The 20771-nt window shown below is 37.4% G+C and overlaps 1 protein-coding gene across 1 annotated transcript in view; it reads left to right on the top strand.

The window, feature by feature from the left end:
- PARD3 (par-3 family cell polarity regulator) overlaps positions 1–20771 on the top strand; it is a 450917-nt gene that overhangs the window by 132994 nt on the left and 297152 nt on the right. Inside the window, 1 exon segment of the mRNA XM_034070217.1 lies at positions 16804–16984. Coding sequence (XP_033926108.1) covers positions 16804–16984 — 181 coding nt within the window.

Here is a 20771-nt window from a genome sequence, read left to right on the forward strand (position 1 = left end):
TAAGGACAAAATGCTCTATCAGTAATCTGTAAATTGCATTATCTACACTCAAAACACTAAAAAGCTTCCTCTTCAGCCATGTGCCACTTCTCATAAAGAATTTCATAATGTGGTAAGGAGGTACATTGCTTAGTCCTCTGATAATGTCATACAGTAGCAGGACAATGCTTTCAAATGTGTGTTTAAAGTCATGTCTAAGCAAGATGTATTTCAATACCCTGTAGTGGTTTCTGTTTGAATGGATGATGTTAGAGCCATTCTGCATGTCTGAAACTTGGGTCACTTTTAATGAACCCGATCTTTACACCAGCCAACACAACAGTGTTTGTCTTTTGAGACAGCATTAAGGAAATGAGAGTTCATTCCCTCAAATTATTTTAGTATTTTGAGATTGTATATATACACACACACCCCTAGAACATATCTAGAGCTAGTTAGCTGGTTAGTTTTACAGGGAAAGATGTGTATTATTTTACTAGTGAATGCAAGTGCCCCAGTATATACAGAAAGTCAGTGATGGCTGGAAGAGGAAAAATAGTGGGGGGAAAAAAAATACCTATCTTTGGCTGCCCACCCTTCTCACTGAATGTGTAGTCTGTACCACTGGAGCGTAACTGGGAGCCAGCAAGCAGCAGATCAAGCAATGATGCTGCCCATGCTCCACTGCCTACCTGCACTGCCAGAGGGGAGGATGAGGCTGGTCCATAAGCTGCCAATTTGTAAACTGGTAATACTGGAGTTTCATGATGAGGAGGCTTCTCCTCCCTTTCCCTTGCTTCTGGCAGCCAACTGTTCAGCTATTATTCTTGTTCATCTGCTCCATCAGACACGTGCATGTCCTGCGTGTCGCCTCTAGCACTGTGTGCTTTGCATTTTTACACTATATCCCATTTTGATCTGTCTTCTCCCTAGGATGTTTGAGGTTCCCATCTCAAGAATTCCTGCCAAGTTCTGATCCCAGCATCTGTTCCCAGCGTTATCCAGATGCTGTAATTTTGGAGCCTCTAAAGACAAGACTTTTCTGATTCTGTGTTTCTCTGAAACCCAGATAACCTGAAGCACAGATATGATTGCTGAGGTGTTAATCTAATTGATAAACTATAGTAAAGTTGTTCTGGAAATGACGCTTTTGACCAGAAGAGTTTTTGTAATTGTTGGGATGTGCTGAATGTAAATTAATTCATTCTGCCTGGAATAAAGTTACTTTTGTGTAGCTGTGGCTAGATGGAGCTGTCAGAATGTGTAAGGCGGTTTGATTTATGTGCAAAGCCTACACACATTATACTTTCCTGGTATGTGCTATTCATTTTACCTACTTACGGAGTTCAATGTTGATGCCCTTTTACTGTTCTAGCATAGATGATTCAATGTTTGGTAATTATTTTGGAAAGTAGAGAAATCATTTGGGATAGAACAATTAGGCAAAGAGACTGTGAAATAAGGTTTCCTTTCAGTGAGGGGCAAGATCATCTTAAAGCAAGGACGTTTGAAAAAGTAATGAATGCATAAATGTTTCTGATTAAATGTGTATATTTTTTTATTTGTGTAGGCAGAGTTGTTTTAATAAGTGAATGGTCTCCAGTGAGGCAGGTAATTTGAAAGGGGTCTTGCACATCAGAAAAGGTAACCCCTAATGAAAAACATAAAACCTATTCTCTTTAGAAGCTATGCTTTCTCTCATTTTCAGTCTCTGCCTTTTAATATTAATTACTAGGATGTTTTAATTAAAAACAGATCTTGGAGGTATTATCTGCTTCCTCTGTTTAGTCCTTTTAAATGTTAATCACTTTTGACAGCATAATTTACCCAGCTACCTGTGTTAGCCTTGTGCAATGCATCTGTGTTGTATGGTGCTGAACTACAGATTGCACCCAAAAAACGTTTTCCAAAAGTTCATACAATTGCAAATATTAATTCTGTCAGGAGGAATACAAAGAAAGAAGAGTTAAGAAGACAGTGAGTCAAAAAAAGTTATTTCAAGATGGCTGGATTTCCCTAAAAAGTGATTCTTATGCTAGAGGTAACCAGACCAAATTCACTTCTTTTTCTCCTAAAAGACATTTAGAGAGGAGTGGAAGGTAAGAGGTGTGACTGGAAGTAGCCTTGGAGTCCATGGACAGTTTCCATCAAGTGGGATTGTGAAGTGTACTGAGAAGAAGATTTAAAAAGAGAAGAAAAAAAATAAAATCTTAACTATCCCCTTAAAAATACCTAAACAAACTTACCCCCATAGTTGCCCTAATACTTTCCATGGTATTACTATTATCTTTTCTTGCCTTCCCACTCTCCAACACCAGCTATTTTCCTCTTCTCTCCAGAGCTGGCCATGCTTGTCTTTTGCCAGGCAAAGCAAAGCAAGCTTCCTCAAGCTGCCTTCAGCTGTGGCTGTGGTGATGTTTTGCTTTAAATATTTAAAGCTGGTAATGTTTTAAAGCAAAATAGTGATTTTTTTTTTTAATCAACAAATTAGCAGAGAATCACCAGATTTTACTCAAATGGAAGTTAACTTTATGAAATACTTAACTATGCCAAAAGTACAAAAGCAGAGGAAGTGCTCCTGTAATTTGCTTTGATTGTATTTTCCTGCATAATTTAAATGAAATGGAATTCAGCAACAAAGCCCTCCTAAACATGTGCTGATTTTCAAGTACTTAGGTAGCCATGCCTCTCCCAGCTATTGATAAAGAAAAGCAACTGTCTTTGAGCTGGGCTCTCAGAGACTTCCATTCTTTGTGTTTTTAAGGGTGTTTGAAAGAGAATGTTGGGTTTGGAAAGATTTGGGGATTTTTTTTGAATATGTAATAGTAAAGATTAAATGAGTCAGAACACCATTAGTTCAGTGAGTACTACTCAGAAAAATGTATTTGTAGGTTTAAAATAAATAATCTTTTGCTGCAGAAGTCAAACAGCTTGTTTTGTGTGATGTTTCTGAATGGAGCCTTTTGGTAATCATATTCCACACATGCTTTAACCTTGTGCAAAATTTAATGAAAAACAGAGTTACTACAGAATATACTGTTTTGCCAGCTCAACAAAAGATGTTAAGTTCTGCATATTTTTGCATAATAAAGATGAGTGTTGACAGTGTAATGATCCATTTGGCACAGATAAAATCATGAATGATTTTAATAACCTTACAACAATATTTGAATTCACTATGAAATATAGTATAGACGCTTCAAATAGAGACAGGCCTGCTGCCCTGGCATGGCTTGCCAGCTACTTATAACCTTAATTTTTCTATAAGAGAAAAGAGGAACAAAGAGGAGCCCAGAGGAGGTGGGGTAGAACTGGGGCATCTACAGGATGGAAGAGATCTGTTTCAAAGTTTCCAGTGCAGTCTTTGTCCACCCGTTGAAGCTGATGGGTTTTGGTAGTCCTTGTATCTCTTTCCCTAGGCTGGGTGACTTTTATAGTATGTGTTGAAAAATACATTCATGGATATGGGGTGAGTCAAAGTAAAATCTAAGATAGTGTGTTCCCAAGTTGGGTAGCTTGAAATGATTGTGCATATGATGTAATTTCCCTTTTAAATGCTTATTTTTTTAGGATTCATGTAGCTGATGTAGGTGCATTCGTCCCATTTTCCATAGTCATTTAGAGAATTAATTTTCAAAATGAGTTCTGAAAATGAGGCTGGAGTTTTTGAAGCTTTCATACTAAATGATTTAGGAGTATAATTCTATCAAAAGTCCTTATTTATGTTCCTGTCTCTGGTTATAATGCTTGCGTGAAGCATCCCTATGTAAAGAAAAAGCACTTTAAGATGGTGGAGGCTTTGCACTAAGCAGTCAAGAATCATGGACTACTGATGCAAACTATCATTACAGTAACATCAGAGATCTCCTTTGATATCCATTCCTTCCTTTCCCAGAAACAAAAGCATTTGACTTCCAGTGAATGTGTTTTGAAGATGAATGTGATGGTGTTAGCCACTCATTTTCTTCTGAGGTCCTCCCTCCTTGCTTTTTACTTCTTGCTGCATTTTTTTCCTGTTTGTGTTTGTCTTCATAAGCATGTAGAGGTCAGGTCTGAAAAGTTGCCAAGCAGCTTTTAAAAGCAGAATTTCAAAAATATCTTGACATTTGGTTTCTAATGATTTTATGGGGAGAAAATAAATGAGATGTCATTCTACAACCTTATCTGCCAAATTATTGTTGTAAATGTGGCTCTAGATCATTCTAAAAATGATTTTGGTATTAGGAGCCTAGGTTTTAGTGAAAGTCACCGGGGCTAAGTTGCTATGTTGTTTAACAGTGTTTTGTGGGAATTACACACAGGCCCTATCTCCTCCTAGAAGATTACAGTGTATGGCAGGTGAATAACCATTGGATGTGGATGAACCAGGCTGTTTTTAATTCATACAGAGATCAGTATAACCCTCTTGGTTGTAGAAAACCTAAAGTTATTTAGGAAGAACTGTAGTATGGCTGTTTTTGAATCCTCTTCCTTTCTAGATTATCACATTATCTAATGGGTGTTTTTTCCTTAAGACCAGAGCTCCTTATCTGGCCTGGGTTCATGAGCAGTTTTGGTGAGTCAAGTCCCCTGTGCTTGGGGCCTGCCACAGGGAGGGGACAACCTACATGGATCTCTCAGTACATGTCCTTTGACATCAGCCTGGTGCTGTTGGACCTCTACCTTTGATTCTTTGTTTTGTAAGAATAGTCCTAATGAACTGTAAGTTAAGTTGCATTGTTTTCACTGTTGTTACATTTGAAAATAATATAAAATGTTAAGAGGGAACAATCAGTCATTAGCATTTAAGATTTTTTTAAAACCTTCTTTAGAGAAAGGGAGGCATGAATTATTGTCTAATGTGCTGATTATTTTTGTCATTATGCACAAAATGAAGAATATTGTTATTGTTATTTTAAAATGCCAAAGGTAAATGTCTCTTTCTTTGACGTTTTTAAATACTAGATAATGAAGTTAGTTAAAAAAAATAAAAATCCCTATCTTGTTGTTTTTAAGACCTCTGATAAGTTTCTTGAGTGGAAAAAAGAAAGTGCTATACCAAAGGCAAAAGGTACACAGAGTTTTACGTTTTGAACAGACCTTGACGTTGATTTAAAATAAGCCTAATTTAATAGGTATTGTATTGCACACCGAAGATAATTTAGGCTAATGTCAAGGACAAGTGTTATCTATTCCTTTGTTGTAGTGAGGTATTGAAATAATGAGTGGAACAGAAGGGAATCAGAAAATGTTTGAAGTTTTTCATCTGTGTCTCTAGATGGGTATTTTTAATCACATTCTTCTGGCTTTTGCATGCAAATTACACTGAACAGCACACACTATACAAACTGAAGAGCTGTATTTTACAAAATCTATTTTCCTGAAGTTTAATAACCTTACAAAAACTGGCTTGTGCTTTAACTAACTAGGTATCTTTTTGTACCTCAGCTGAAATTCAAATCTTAGGTTTTAAATACTGATGTTTTGATCCTGTAATGGAGGAATAGAAAGCCTGGTCTTTTTGGAGGTTTCTGAAACCTTTTTTTCTTGCTACTCGAGGCCTGAAGCTCCCAGTGACAGATGAGGCAACTGTTAAGATTTAATACATTTTTATTTCAGCAATATATCTTTCTGTGTGACACCAGACCCTCTAATAACCCAGTGTCTGGATTACTTACTGCATAGCGTCACTACTTAACTGCTGACCTCTGTGGCACGAATAAAATACCGAACTCCTGTATGGTCCATGCTGTTGACTTGGAAATCTGCTGACCTTTAGAGTAATCCCATACCCACGAGCTCAGCTGCATGGAGAACAATCGGTATCATTTTTGAGCCTTGTCCTGTGAGAAAAAGAGGCAGACTTTTATAGAGCACTCTAAAAAATGTAAAATTGCTTCCAAAGTAACATTAACAACATTGTCCTCAGTATGGTTTGCATATATTCATTTGTGCTGAGGGATCAAAAATGGGAGATTAAATTGGATTACTCACATTCTCAGATGTGTCCCAGCTACTTTCCAAGCATAGCACTTTCTCTTCCAATACCATGCTTTCTTTATGCACCTCTTACAGCCAGCGTGGATAATTTTTTTTCCTATTTCTTTTCAAAATGAGCTAAGGAGATACCATGGAAAATCATGTATTGTAGTAATTTTGCAGAGTATGTCCTTAGCCTTGAACAAGAGAGCTGTTTTTACAAAGGGATTTTGGAAGACTTCTTTTATGTATAAATTGAGGATTTAAGGAAATAACAGGGTAGCATTATACTCTATACGCTTTCAAAGAAAGAGCTGGTGAAGAAACAACCCATTACAAGAATCCCATGACAAAAAAAACTATGATTGAAAAACTTTCTAATTCAGGACAGAAATATTTGCCTCAGCTTTTCTCACAGCCCAGATGAGCATGGAATTAAACAGTTTTAGTACCTGCAGTGTGGAGGGACTGTAGCAGTTGAGGAAAGCATATTTCTCTCTAAGTGTAAGATCTTAATTTTTGCTGAGCAACATCAAAGAAAAAAAAAATTAAAAGACAATGTCTTTCTTTATTGTTGCATTCTTATTTTAGCAGTAATTTTGTGTTTAGCTACAAGCTCTGGAATCTCTTATCCCCTTATCTTGATGAAACCATTTTTGCACTGAAATGCATCAGCAGTGTTTCTGCATTTTGGGTTTTACAAGGCTGCCCCTATTGTCCTAGACACCGGAGTGCAGCAGTGGTGCTGCCCACTCTTCAACCATGGCTTAGCTTAGCAGCTGCAAGTACCAGTGCTGATTAATGCATTCAGTCATTTATCTCCATCTCTTCTCCTGAGAAGGCTGGCATCACTAGCTAATTCATACTGCTTGTGGAGCCTTCCTTGGCATGATTAAAGTTAACAGCAGAAATGCAGCATTCAGAAGTGTGAATTAACATTATGAACTGGAGCTTCTGTGTTTTCCTGGCCTAGCTGAGTATGCCCTACCAAAAAACAAATCCATCTACTGACATCCGTGTCCTTCTACCCATGTCTGTCAGCTTCATGAAATGTTGACTGCTTATATTTTTCTTTCTGCCAGCAATGCCTTCTGGCTTTGTTGGACAGGACTGATGGGTTGTCTCTCTGCAGGAGATGACAAATATAGATGTTTTCTTTGGCCATGGAAATTATCTGGTTGTTAGCTGATGATGAAGTCCAAGATCCAGCTCTGGTGTTGGACTTCCTGTGTCCATGCAGTTAGCTTGGCCAGGTGAGCATGTCAGAATGGCTTTGGAGGGTAATCAGTTTGTGCATGCTCTGTACATACTTGTGTCTGTCAGGCTGCACACATGGACTGGTGGCTTGAGTCTCATTCAGTACATTATGCAGAAGAAGTATGTCTGGTAGATTCAAGGTCTGAGGTAATGAAAAAGCAAATCCAGCCAACCTGATAGGAAGCTCAGTGGCAGCTACCTCTAATAGCCCTTGTAATACTTTTAGCACTGCTTAGTTATTGTCTTATTTCTTGGTCTAAACTTTAGCCTGACTTAACCCATACAGGTCAAGTTGACAGCAATTCAGACAGAGTATAAACAAATTACTTTCCAGGCTGCCATAGTCATGCTTGCTTTTAGTCTGCTGCTCAGCAATAAAGAGGAGAAGGGAGAAAAAAATACTGCAAATGTATGTAAAATTAAACTAATATTTTCAAAAGATTTAAAAATTTGGCATATATTTCAAATGTATTTAATAGGAACTTACAAGATAATACCTAAAACTGCATTTAAATCCGACTGGAAGAAGATTAGATTGCAATTTACTATTGATTCTAGAATTTCTCAGATCAGAGTACTATAAGTGATGAATAATGAAAGGCAAAGTTTTAATAAAAAGCTTGTACATTTGCTTCAGAATTGTTTCTTAGATTTAAAGGATCATGAAAGCAGAAGGGTTTTAAACTACCTGCAAAACTAAAGTGTCCTTTGAATCAATAGATGAGTCCTGATCTTGCAAATATGATTTTACTTGGTGTGTTATGTTGAGCTTTGAACGTTAAAGATGTTTATTTAGTCAGCATATTTGAGAATGACTTTCAGTGAGACTTATGATCTGCTTTCCAGCAGTAGTTATTTTAAATCATGGGGCTTTGAAGGGGTAGGTTATGTTCAGCAAAGGCAAATGCACAGTCTTCTGTGTGGACTGGAATAACCCCACACAGTGGTATGGGCTAGGGGTACACTCCCTGGGTAGGAACAGAACAACCAGATGAACATGAGTGAGTAGTGTGCCCTTGTGATAAAGATGAACAGATCCATCCTGGGCTATATGAGCAAGCCTGTAACCAGCAGATTGACAGAAGTGAGTATTTCTCTCTGCTTCTCTAGTATTTTGGCCTCCTCAGTACAAACATGACATTAACATGATGGGCCATCCACATGGCACTAGTGTAAGTTAGGGGGCTGGAAAACATCACAAGGAATAGAAGGCCTTCAGGAGTGCTGTATGGCTGTGCAGTTGCATAAGGCATAGCATTCTTGATATAGCTGCTCTCTGTCAGGTATGGCAAAGACAGAGCTAGACATTTCTCTGAGGTGCACAGGAGGAGTTTGAGGAACAGCAGACATAAACTGCAACAAAGGAAGTTTCAACAGCTATAGTGAAAAAAAAAAAATCTTAAACCCAAGAGTGTCCACTGAGAAAGATTTCCTAGGGAGATTGTGGAGTATCTGTCCTTGGGGTTATTCAGAACGCAGCTAAATGTGGCCCTGAGCATCCTCTGGTCTGGACAAGGTGGTCTCCAAAGGTCTCTTCCAGTTCAGGTTTTTCTATGATTCTGTAGGAGCTTACACATGTGTATAATGAAAAAAAAAATCTATTGCAAAGTGATAATTTGATAGTAGAATGTGACCCTAAATCTGTCACTTTTCTAACACCAATAAACTAGTAAAGTTATCACAAGTATATTAGCTCGTTGGCTTCCTTCTAGCTACATTACTGTGAAAAATTGTTATAAAAAGCTAGTTCCGTCTACATAGAATCATAGAATAGTTAGGATTGGAAAGGACCTTAAGATCATCTAGTTCAAACCCCTCTGCCATGGGGAGGGATGCTTCACACTAGACCATGTTGCCCAAAGCTGTGTCTGGCCTGGCCTTGAACACTGCCAGGGATGGAGCATTCACAAATTCTGGGCAACCCATTCCAGTGCCTCACAACCTTCGTAGTAAAGAACTTCTTCCTTATATCTAACCTGAACTTCCGCTTTTCAAGTTTTAACCCATTACCCCTTGTCCTATCACTACAGTCCCTAATGAAGAGTCCCTCCCCAGCATCCTTATAGGCCCCTTCAGATACTGGAAGGCTGCTATGAGGTCTCCATGCAGCCTTCTCCAAGCTGAACAGCCCTGACTTTCTCAGCCTGTCTTCATACGGGAGGTGCTCCAGTCCCCTTATCATCCTCGTGGCCCTCTTCTGGACTTGTTCTAACAGTACCATATCCTTTTTATGTTGAGGACACCAGAACTGCACACAATACTCCAAGTGAGGTCTCATGAGAGCAGAGTAGAGGGGCAGGATCACCTCCTTTGACTTGCTGGTCACGCTCCTTTTGATGCAGCCCAGGATACGGTTGGCTTTCTGGGCTGCAAGCACACACTGAAGCCGGCTCATGTTCATTTTCTCATCAACGAACACCCCCAAGTCCTTCTCCACAGGGCTGCTCTGAATCTCTTCTCTGCTCAGTCTGTCGCTGTGCCTGGGATTGCTCCCACCCAGGTGTAGGACCTTGCACTTCTCATTGTTGAACTTCATGAGGCTGTTCATAGCTGAAGCTGATGAATTAGGAGAGGTAAAGATTTTGTTGAAATTATAAAGGTTTGTTGTTTGTGTCAGTTTGTCTATTGAAACTTTGCCCTTTTTCTCCTTATAAAATGTTGGGTAATTTGTAAGGCTGTTGAAGCGGACATTCAGGTTAAGCATATAGCACAGAATGTCTCTTAGATGCTATTTTTGCTAATTGATCTGTTTTAAATGTCTGTGGGTAGCAGTGCATTATTTGTGAAGATGTCCATTTTTTTCTGTGTTTTCTCTTACCAGTTCATTGAAACGGTAGTTATATTTAAATGGTTTTTTAATGAGCCATATAGAAAAGTGAGCTCAAGGAATAATGAGAATTTAGGTCTGTCGTGGGGCTATTAAAGTCAGTTCAGTCATCAGAAATCCTACAAATTGATTTAATATTTAGTTTCTTTCTTATCTAAATAATTATTGGCTATTCCCTTGCTAATTAATTTCCTGAATTTATGTATTTTTTCCCTCTTATACTCATCTGTTCATTCATAAGTAACTTGTATTTCAGCATATTTTGGAGTCTGAGGTGCTGGTAGCTGAAATTTGATTTACTGCTGGGCATTACTAAACAAGTGCTCTTTTAGCTCTGCATTGTAACATGGACTGAGTAATGTGCAGGCTGTTTTTTGCCAACCCTGAATTACTGTACCTCAAGTTACCATAGAAATCTGCTTATATTCTCTTGCAGTCGACTTCAGTTATGCTCCTTGCAGTGGAATTGTGTGGTCAGTTTTGTAGCGGCCTTGTGGGTTCACTGTACAGCTTTACTGAAAAAGATTTTGCTGAGGAAAGAAGGCCAGTGATGCTCGTGTTTAAATTTTCTGCCAGCCTCCTCCATAATCTTTTTCCAGATACTTGCTGCACACATCTGAGAGTGTATGACAGCGCTCTGAGGGCTTAAAATCTCTCACATCAGATCAGGTGCTTGTCAAAAAGTGTGTGCTGAGACCTGTACACTGGGACTGCAGGACAAGGCTGGACTTAACGCTCTGGCACCAGGTTTTAAAGAAAATGCTGGAACTAGCTATTTTAGGTGGAGATGTATTGATATGGATAATTTAGATTTTTGAATCTCATTTGGACCATTAAAGTCTCTCCCTTCAAGGACCAAAGTTTCATGTGAAAAAGTTATCCAGTCCAGTTATTAAGTATAAACTGAGAACAGCAATTGTTGCCAGCGTGGGTACCTTACCTGTAGCGAGTGTTGAGCTGCTTCAGCACTGACAGCTGGCTCAGAAGGGCTGTGATGTGATGATAGATGGCACAGGGGTAGCTTAGTGTAGTGAGGAGAAGCAACATGAAGGATGATCAGATTTGCATAAGTCACGTTGCTCCACTTCGTCATTTCCAATTCCCACACATCAAACAAAAAATTCGAATTTGGAAGTCTGCATCTAGTCACTGAATTGGTGTTAGAGCTGGTCTTATGTATGAAAGGTAGTTCTGTCCATGAATGGCCAGCCTGCAGGAGATGTGGAGCATAAATGCCAGAAGACCATAGCAGCTGTGAAAGGGAAGATTGCAGCTGTGAAAGGGAAGATTGCATCTGGAAGTTGTGGTATGGGTCAGGAGGGAAAGTGCATGGCTCAGCCAAGGGAATAAAGATACTTCTGGTTGCTCAACAGATCAACTGCCAAGCAATTGGTCACTGAACAGTGAAACAATTTTGGAATGTCATTCTTTGAAAGTATCTTGATGAGTGTCCTTCTGGGGAGAAGAAATCAGATATTTTAAATGGCTCCCAATAATTTTAAAAGATAAGGGATTTCAGTTTGAGTCTGTATTAAAAGGTGCGTGCTTGGATTGCAGAGATATGAAGGATCTTCAAATCCTGTTTTTCACATCCTGTGGTCACTTGCTGTCTTTCTAGCAGGAGAATGGAGCTATACTCCTACCCAATGTTAAAATAAGTCTGAAATATTTACTGGTGCCTACATGTGAGTCAGTGTCAGATTCATCGATAAATAGTATGAAAGAATTAACAAAATTTGGACTTATACTCTGGGAATATACAAAAATCAAATGTTTTTGACACTCTTATTTGTCATAGTGGGGGAAAAATATGGCAAAAGTTTCTAGCCTTATGAGTTTCTGTGGGGTGGAGGGTTTCCGGTCTTGTGCTGGAGAGAGATGACCTAACTGCATGATTTGGTAGTATTGAATCGTTTTATGTGGTTTTAGTACTTAATGAAAATGTAAATAACCATTACTGGTGCAAATAGTTTTTAATCTGGTTAATTAACATTCAAGTACTTACTCTAGTCTATTAATTAAGACTGCATATGTATTTACAAATTTTTAATTACTTTTAAATAGACAGAAATTGTAATAATTAATGTTGGAATGCAGACTGCTATATCAATATTAAAATAAATCAGTCTTCTTGCTTTTTATTTATATAACTAAATATAACTTGGTTAGTATGATACCTTGAATCCCAGACAGAGTTATAGAGAAGTTCATTCTAGTAGCACTTTCACCTACTCTCAGCTTTTCTTAGAAATAACAGTTGGAGTGTAATTAATTCCATACATGATGTTGTGGAAAGTCAGTCAAATGTGCTACAGAGAACTGAATCTAGTGACCTGCTGGAATGCCTTCCTCCTATCCCAAAGCCAAAAGTGTCTCATCAAAACACTGTTTTGATATCTCAGGTGTAGAATAATTTCTTGGGAATCTGTTTGCTTGATGAAGCCAGTATATTTAGCGTTAAATTATGTTGCTCCCCCTTCTTTTTCTGTTTGCTTTAGAAACGGTCTTTACCAGTCAAAAATAGAAGAGCATCAAGTTAGTTGCTATTTTTTAAACTGTACTATATTTATCTATTTTTTTGGTCTTTGGAGAATGATGGTAGCAATAAAAAACCCCCGACTCTTAAAGTATTCTGAAAAGTACCCTTTTTGTGTCGTTGAGGTTTACTGCAGTTGTTTGTATTTTATTTAAAAATTGCTGATCGTCAAACACTGAATGTTGCTTTTGAAAAAATCGTACCTTTTGTTGATAATTTATATAAGATGGCTTATATTGCTTGCTCGGGAGTTTAATAAATAGGAGTATTTTAGTTTATGGATATCGACCTTTCATAGACTTGTTCTAATTCCATTGCTGAAATGGGATGAACCTTTCCATAAGTTATGATCTAAGCAAAGTTGCCGTGTTTATATTTGAAAGTGCTGCTGAATATTTGAAACTTCATTTTTCTTTTTTTTTTCATTGTATGCTTATATAGCGTAAGCATACAATAGGACCAAATTCTTAGTTGGTCAAAGTGATGATTCTTCCCGTGCCAGCTCACATGGGTGCAGAATATGGATTTGTATGGAAACCTCCTTTCCGTTGCTTTTGCAGTATTATAATTAGAAATGTAAATATGCCAGACTGCTCAAACCAGGACAATGAAGCTTATAATTTATTATTTTTGCTTTGGGAAGACAGTGGTTTGTTGCTACTTGATTTTATTTCCCATTTCCAAATTTGTAGTTCAGTGATTGAAAAATGCAAGTAGTGTGTCCTGTTACCCTGTTACAGTGATTAAAACTGCTGTAACCTATTTAACAGCATTATCATGTCTTTGATGCATTCAAGTTCAGGTCCCATGGAATGGTGGGGTGGACAGAACTTATTATAACTACTATTATTATTTATTAATTATTGTTTTTGATATTATACTTGATCTTTGGCTGTGGGGTTGTCTTTTTTAAAAAACCCAACTAATTCAAACAAGACAAACGGCTTCACTTTTAAGTGAATTTTGGTAGAAGATCTTTTAAAGAGCTAATATTGACATAATAATTAACAGCTGGGCTATTTTCTTCCTTCTTTATTCATTGTTATGGTTTGTTCAGCACTTCCACTGATCCCTTCCATGTAGTAACGGACGGTGTGGTGAGATTCTCAGGTCACTGCAGGTGTTGAAATCTAAAACTGAAGGACAGTGTACAGGAGGCACAGCTCATGTCAGCTATTGGAAATAATCGTAGAGTGATTCTGGAAAGAAGAATGCAGTTCCTTGCATTTGAAAGCTGGCAATGTGCATAGTTATGGTAATTACAGTAATTTATTTTTTCTTTAAAATAAAATGTCAACATGGAAGCACTTTTCCTACAGTAAAGATGGTGCTTCTAGAAAAGATACTAATCTTTGTGTTCTACTCTGTTTGTAAATCTGATATTTAGAGCAAAATACCATAGGTTTACCATTGACTTTAAGGCTGATAAAACCTGGTCTAGTAATCTGTGTTCCATGATTTGGCAAATGAAAAACATCACTTTGGCCTGTAAACATGACTGACATCTCACTGACAGGCCATTTGTTTCCCTGGCATAAAGCAGTGCTTATTCCTGTGGATTCTTGCTGCAAAGGATTCTTTGTAGGTCCACTTGTGTGGCTACTTTTTAAGTAGCTGTAAGGTATCTCTTCAGATATTGTTTTATTTCTTGTTCCTGCAAAGATGGTAGTCAGGGTGTGATTTCTGGGCCTCCAGAGGTGCAAAAGCGTGCATTTCTTTTCCTCAAAGAATTTCCCTTGATTAATATAAAATGTGTTGTAGAAATCAGAAATGAATGCTGAATGTCAGAATACAGTAGGCTATGTTTTGGCTGTCCTTGTTTTCTGTGAGCTCATCATCCATGGTGTGGCATACCAGTCTCTGGAAATCAAGATCCAACATTGTTTATTCACATAAAGTCTTCCAGTTGTGAATAAAACCTGTCTTATTGTGAGGAATGAGTGTACATTTGTCATGCTGTTTTACAATGAACTTCCCAACCTGCATTCCTAATGCTAATTAGATTTGGAGAAAACTAACGTGGCTTGTGTTCCTTCACGTGTATGCAAAAATGTTGCAACTTGGTATGCTTTTTAATGGAACTGAAGCCTTTTGAAGGTTTAGTGCTGTCAAAACAGCTAATACCTCAGGAAATATATATATAAGATGAAAAGCTAAGCTTGATATAAGAAACATTCAGTTTTAGATGTTCTGAAGTTTTATGTTGTAGACTGTCTGGAATGGTCAAAAAGCTGGAGGCAACTTACAGTAGAAAATAGATATATAGAGATTTATATGCACATACTTTTTTGCATATATATAATATATATAAAATACTACAGCAGCATGCATGGAATAATATTTTTCAGTCAGCGTCAAAGGAGCAGAATCTAATTTGGGGATTTATCTTGCAATGTGCCATGCAAAGGAGAAAAAAAATGATGTTTCATGCCTAGAATTCTTAAATACATCATTTGTGTTTTGTTCTAATACTTTGTACATCTTCACTTGTGGACTGATTTATTTTCAGTTGCTGGAGATTGGTCATTAGCTTGTTATAAAATAGTAAAAGTGTTAAGAGTAAAGTGTTTCTTTGGAGAAATGTGCTTCAATTTTTTGTAAGCATTGGTATTTCACAATGTGTTAGGAAATTAAATTTCCAGTACTCCTGAGCTACTGACATTTTAGATGTCACTTCTCTTGTGTGTACAGATTTCTCAAGCATAAGGTTGTATTTTAACATTGTATGTTAAAACATGTTCTAGCTGTCTGCAACTGCAGCCTGGTTTTCCCTTTGCTACCTACCTTTAATGTATCACTGAAGAGAGCATGGACATTTTGCCCATTACCGATTCATTCTTTCTGTTTTGTGCATGCCAGAGCCTAAATTTGGATTAGGTATGGAATTACTGGCAGAAATTTGCTGCTCTCTGCAGTCTCAGAACTACTCATTAAAAAAAGTTAATGCCTGAAAATACTTTCAAAAGATGAATTCCCAAATTGCTTCCACTTGGGCTTACAGTTGCAGTTTTAATTTTTTTTTTACCAGTGTTTGTGTAGGTTACATTTGAGTAAAGGGATTAATACAAAAATGTGTAGGGTGAGATGATGTCAAATTCATTTAAAGAAAAAAAAAAGAGAAAATGACGTGTCTTGTTCCTTGAGATCATGCAAAGCTTTATTTGTTGTTATAACAAAATAAACAATTTGCAGAGATCAGTGTAGGTTTAAGTTGATTTGCTGCATTTACCCTTCCAATTTGGACAGAAGAATGTAATGTTTTCTTGGAAATGTCCTTCAGACATTACATTATAGATTAATTTATGGACTGCAGAATGCTGTTATCCATAAACTTTTTCTGCCCATCTTGAAAATTAAGTTCTAAAATGAAATGTGTATAAGAGATGGCCATTTCTAGGAGGTCACCAAAGATAAATTGGGATAAATTATTTGTTTCAAATAAAACCATTCATTTACAGTGGAAAAATAATTGCTCAGATTTACAAAAAAACACTGATGTTTTTCCTTGCAACGGTGAGCACAGATTAGTAAATCGTTATTAAATTGGTGACTTGGCCAAGTTTCAAGTTGGGCTTGAGTTCTTTGGCTTATCTTGGAGAATTTGATTACAAACAAATACAGAAGTATCTCCACAAATTTGATGAAAGAAATTTTGCAAGGGAAACCCACAATTAAATCATATTAGTAGGTAATTGATTGGTATGTAGCAGATTACTAAATGATTACTTGCAGTGATTATAACACTTTTGGGTGGCTTTGTATTTTGTCTGTAGCTTTGTGTATATTAAAATGATTTTTTGTTGTATATTTTTATTCTATAATAATTTGGTTTTGCTCATGATTTGGTTTTGTAGTAATGATTCACATAGAAGTATCAAATCACAAGTGATAAATTCCAGTGCACAGTTATTGATTGGCACTCAGATAGTTTTCTGCATTTCTGAGTAAGATCAAGTTGTTTGCTGGGGAAGGTGTGACCCTTCCTTTCCTGACCTGGTGCCGTTCATTCTGTGGCTTGCAGTGATGGGTTTCGTCTTCCATCAGAGCTGTCAACCCTTTGTGCTATCCAATTAATGGCTGCCTTTCCTTGGGCTGATGATGTTGTGATCTGGACATTGATCTACTTCTCTGTTGATAGACATTTCTTGGTCTTTGGAGGGAAGAAATGACGAAATGCTGAGCTACAACAGCACTTTGATGTTGCCGAAAGTTTTTTTTTAACAGTAGATTAAATTGTTGTTTGCAGCTCGTGGCTGTATTTGATGAGCAAGATCCACATCATGGAGGTGATGGCACCAGCGCCAGCTCCACAGGCACGCAAAGCCCAGAGATCTTTGGCAGTGAGCTTGGCTCCAACGCAGCATCAGCCTTTCAGCCTTACCAAGCAACAAGTGAAATTGAGGTCACCCCTTCAGTCCTTCGTGCAAGTAAGTAAATGTTCTTAACATCTTGACGTGTTTCATCTTAACTTCTGAGGATGCCAAGTGCTGTTACCCATTAATGCTTCTGGGGAAATGATTAATTATCTATCCTGATTGATTGCTGATCACTTGAGAAACTATGTAAATACTTGTTGCATGCAAGTAAACAAACCTTTCTAGTTTAATAAATCATTTATAAACTGCTTTTAGAAGCAATAAAGTACTGTGCTGTCAGTTTAAAATTGTCTTCACCCTGAAAATCACAGCAAAATTTCCAAATGTAGTTGCTGCACAGTGTAATTCTCAGTTTTCCAGTTTTCTTACTTTTAATGAAGAAAAGGATAAAAAGAAACTAAAGATAGAAACACTTTCTACTGAACCTGTCAATGTTGCTAGGTTATGCTTGTCACCTTTCTATAAAAACACGTGCTGATATGTGCATTTACTGTGTTGCAAAAATACACTTCTTTAAAAACCAGAAACCATAGTCAGGAAAATCCTTTTGTTTATTTCAACATGAGGAACATTTGTTGCAAAGCCATGGAGCAGGAGTTACATATCACATTTCCTGCTTAGGCAGGATCTTTGAGTATTTAAACTTATTGAGAACATAAATCATGCCACTAAATTTTCTGTGTAATTTCCATTGTTGTTAAAAATACCATTCAAACAAGACAATGTTGGATAAAGTATTGTTCCCTCTTATGTGTGGTGTCTATCATTCTACTCAGTGAACTTTTGAAGTAGTGACTCCACTTCAGAAAAGTCATCGTAGAAATTAGTCAGTTTTTTTATATTCTACAGATACAGTTTTTAAACAACTATTTGCAATTATCAAGAGATGAATTTTCTGTAGGTGTACTTTTATTGGATAAAATGTGTGTTTAAGTAATCAGGTATATTGCAAATGGAAAAGTTACCACTCTGTTTAAAGTTTGAGGGGTTTTTATACCAGAGTGTTTTCTGTAAAATTAAAGGAGCAACATTTAACAATTACCTTATATTTAGTTGAGCATGTGTCTTTTCAAGCTATAACTATGCTTAATTACAGCACAGAACTAAATGAGGGAAAGGATTAATGGCAGGATAAGTAAGTATCCTGGCATTTCAGGACCCTTCCATTTGACTGTCACTAGGGTATGCCCCTGCTAAGTGCATGTCTCATTTCTATGCATAAGCCAAAAAGCAGTCCTCCTGGGTTCTCAGCTTCAGGGGTGGTGATGGTGTTAGAGCTGGCAAAAACATATACATTTTCTCCTTAATGTAATTATCTGGTGTATTATACAGTACATTGGTGTGAGTGCTTCAAAATCATATAGTGCAGATAAAATTCAATGATAGATAAGCTCACTTATTTTTGGTGTCATTCTGGAAAATACATGAAATACTGAGCTAGTTCACTGGTAGCTAAAATGGCCAAAAAGTGCTTTGAGGCTATAGAAATTTCTATAGAAATGAAGAAGATTTTAAAAACTGTTGGTAAGAATTATAGCTCTTTGGACACTCTTTATAAAAGCATGCAATAATAAAATGGGTGAAAATTTTCATAAATAATGTTATCATGAATCAGAGATGTTCTTTTATCTAGCAAATTCCTTTTTTTCTCCTCTTTTTTAATGCTGACAATTAAATATATTTTGTTTTTAAATGTTCCAAATCACAGGCGTAGAATCCCAGTCCAGTAATATTATCCTGTATTAAACATACCTATTTCAAGAATTTCATTTAAATATACATTGAAAATAGAAATAATATCCTTATTGTATTTCCTTTATAACTTGTGAAGTGAAGCATAGCATACAAATGGTATTCTCAGTATTTCAAATAATTATCTTCTTACTGTGTAAGTTCTATTCAGCAAATAAAACCCATCCAGTTTTGTGGTAGATGCAGATCCTGATTATCACATGTTGACAAGGTCATATATCTATTAATTGGATTGGAGATGGGATACAAAATTGCTGTAATTATTGTAATTTTCTAGCTAATTGCAGGGTTGGCGGTGAATATTTTACTTCTAACAAATGAAAAACAGTATTCCGTCTGAAATTGGTTTATAGCATTTTAGACATTTTGTTTTACATCTCTGGTGCTTTTTGCTCACAAGCTGGGCTCTGTTCCCCAGCAGTTCCCTGGCAGAAGCATAGCTTGGTGCCATTCTGCTGCTGCTCACCTGCACCTGAGGGGTACAGAGGAGCAGTCTCCGTTCGGTGGCAGCATCTCAGCACATTAGGCTGGGGCTGAAGGGCCTGCTGAGATTTTCGTTTCTTTGTTCTGGTTGCCATGCTACCCTTTTGTTTGTTTATAGATCACGCCATCGCTCCTCTCCCAGCAAGGGAAAGGTTAGCTAGATCAGGTCCAGCTGGAGAAGTAATATTCATCTGGACTCCTCTTTTCCCATGCACAAACACAGCCTGTACTTTGCACGTGGGGGGTTGTGTCAAATTGAATCTTCCCATCTAAATGTGGAAACAAAAGTGAGGCTGGCCTATACCCCCTGTGTTGTTTTGCAATCAGAAAACACAATTCATCAATACAAACAGTTGATTTATTTATGTTTCTTATCTAGCTCTTTCTTTTTTACTGCTTTTTTGTTACTCAGGTTAAACTTCCCCTTGTTCTGTTTCATCAGCTGAGCTGCATTTTTTTTTTTAAGCATACAGAACACAAGGCGTTTTTTTGTGTGTGCCTGCGTGCTTTCTGAGAAGAGGTTGGAAGCTCACTGCAGAAGATTGTTAAAGCAGACTGATGTTTATTCCCTGCTGAAATATAAACTGGAGGCGCAGGTGAAAATTGCCAAACCTAATGAGCAATTTGGCAGATAAGACAGGATGTCAGGCGGTGACAGTTCAGCAGCGGGTGCACTGCCTGTGAACCAAGTTGTTTGTTTCATAGTACTGCATTTAAATATTGTAAATAAAATCCCTTTCCAGCTCCATGAGTTATTGTGAAAAGGGTCATCTCTTTGTCTAGTTTTCCTTTTAAGTTATTTAGCTCTGTAAAATAACTAAGGGTGGTCTTAGTTCTTGGTCTTGATGTGATTACGTGCTACAAGTCTCTCAGTGTTTCAGCAGTTACAGTTAAAAGAAATTTTAATATATAACATTATTTGGAAAACAACATTAAGAGAGGTTTAAATTATGTGTTGTGGTATTTTAATTTGTAATTTTTTTTCTCCTGATCCAATGTAGAGAAGAGTAAGGGGCTGGGAAATCTTTCTTTCTTTCTTTCTTTCTGTAGCTGTTTAATAGTGGGGGTATCGAGAAGATGAAGCCAACGATTTCTCACATGAGCACGCTATTGCTGGAGGCAGCACAAGCTGTAACAAGGAAAATGCCAGTTAGATATTGGGAAAACAGTTTTCACCTGGAGAATGAAACAGGCTGCTCAGAGAAGTTCGGGCATCTCCATCCTTAGAGATGGATAGAACTTGACTGAACATGGCCCTGGGCAACCTGATCCAGCTGGTCCTGTTTTTTGTGGAGGAGTTGGACCAAATGACCTCCAGAGACCTCTTCCACCCGCTGAAATTTCCATGTAGTTCTGTGACTCCAAAGATAATTAGTAAAATTCAAGTCTTTACTTCCTAAAGCTATTATTTGTAAAAGCAAATTATGTTCTTAGTGAAATACCTAACAGAGACTTGTGCATGTACAAATTCCCACCATGGTGTAGTATTGTACTAGTTTGTGCCAATGGGACACAGATCAGTTGACTGTGCCTTCACAGAACTGCTGGTTTTGTTTTCAGAATGTCTTTGGTAGGTGTGTCAACTCCTTAAAAATGAGGTATG

This window comes from Melopsittacus undulatus, chromosome 1 (assembly GCF_012275295.1).
Source record: "Melopsittacus undulatus isolate bMelUnd1 chromosome 1, bMelUnd1.mat.Z, whole genome shotgun sequence".
Lineage (NCBI taxonomy): Eukaryota > Metazoa > Chordata > Aves > Psittaciformes > Psittaculidae > Melopsittacus > Melopsittacus undulatus.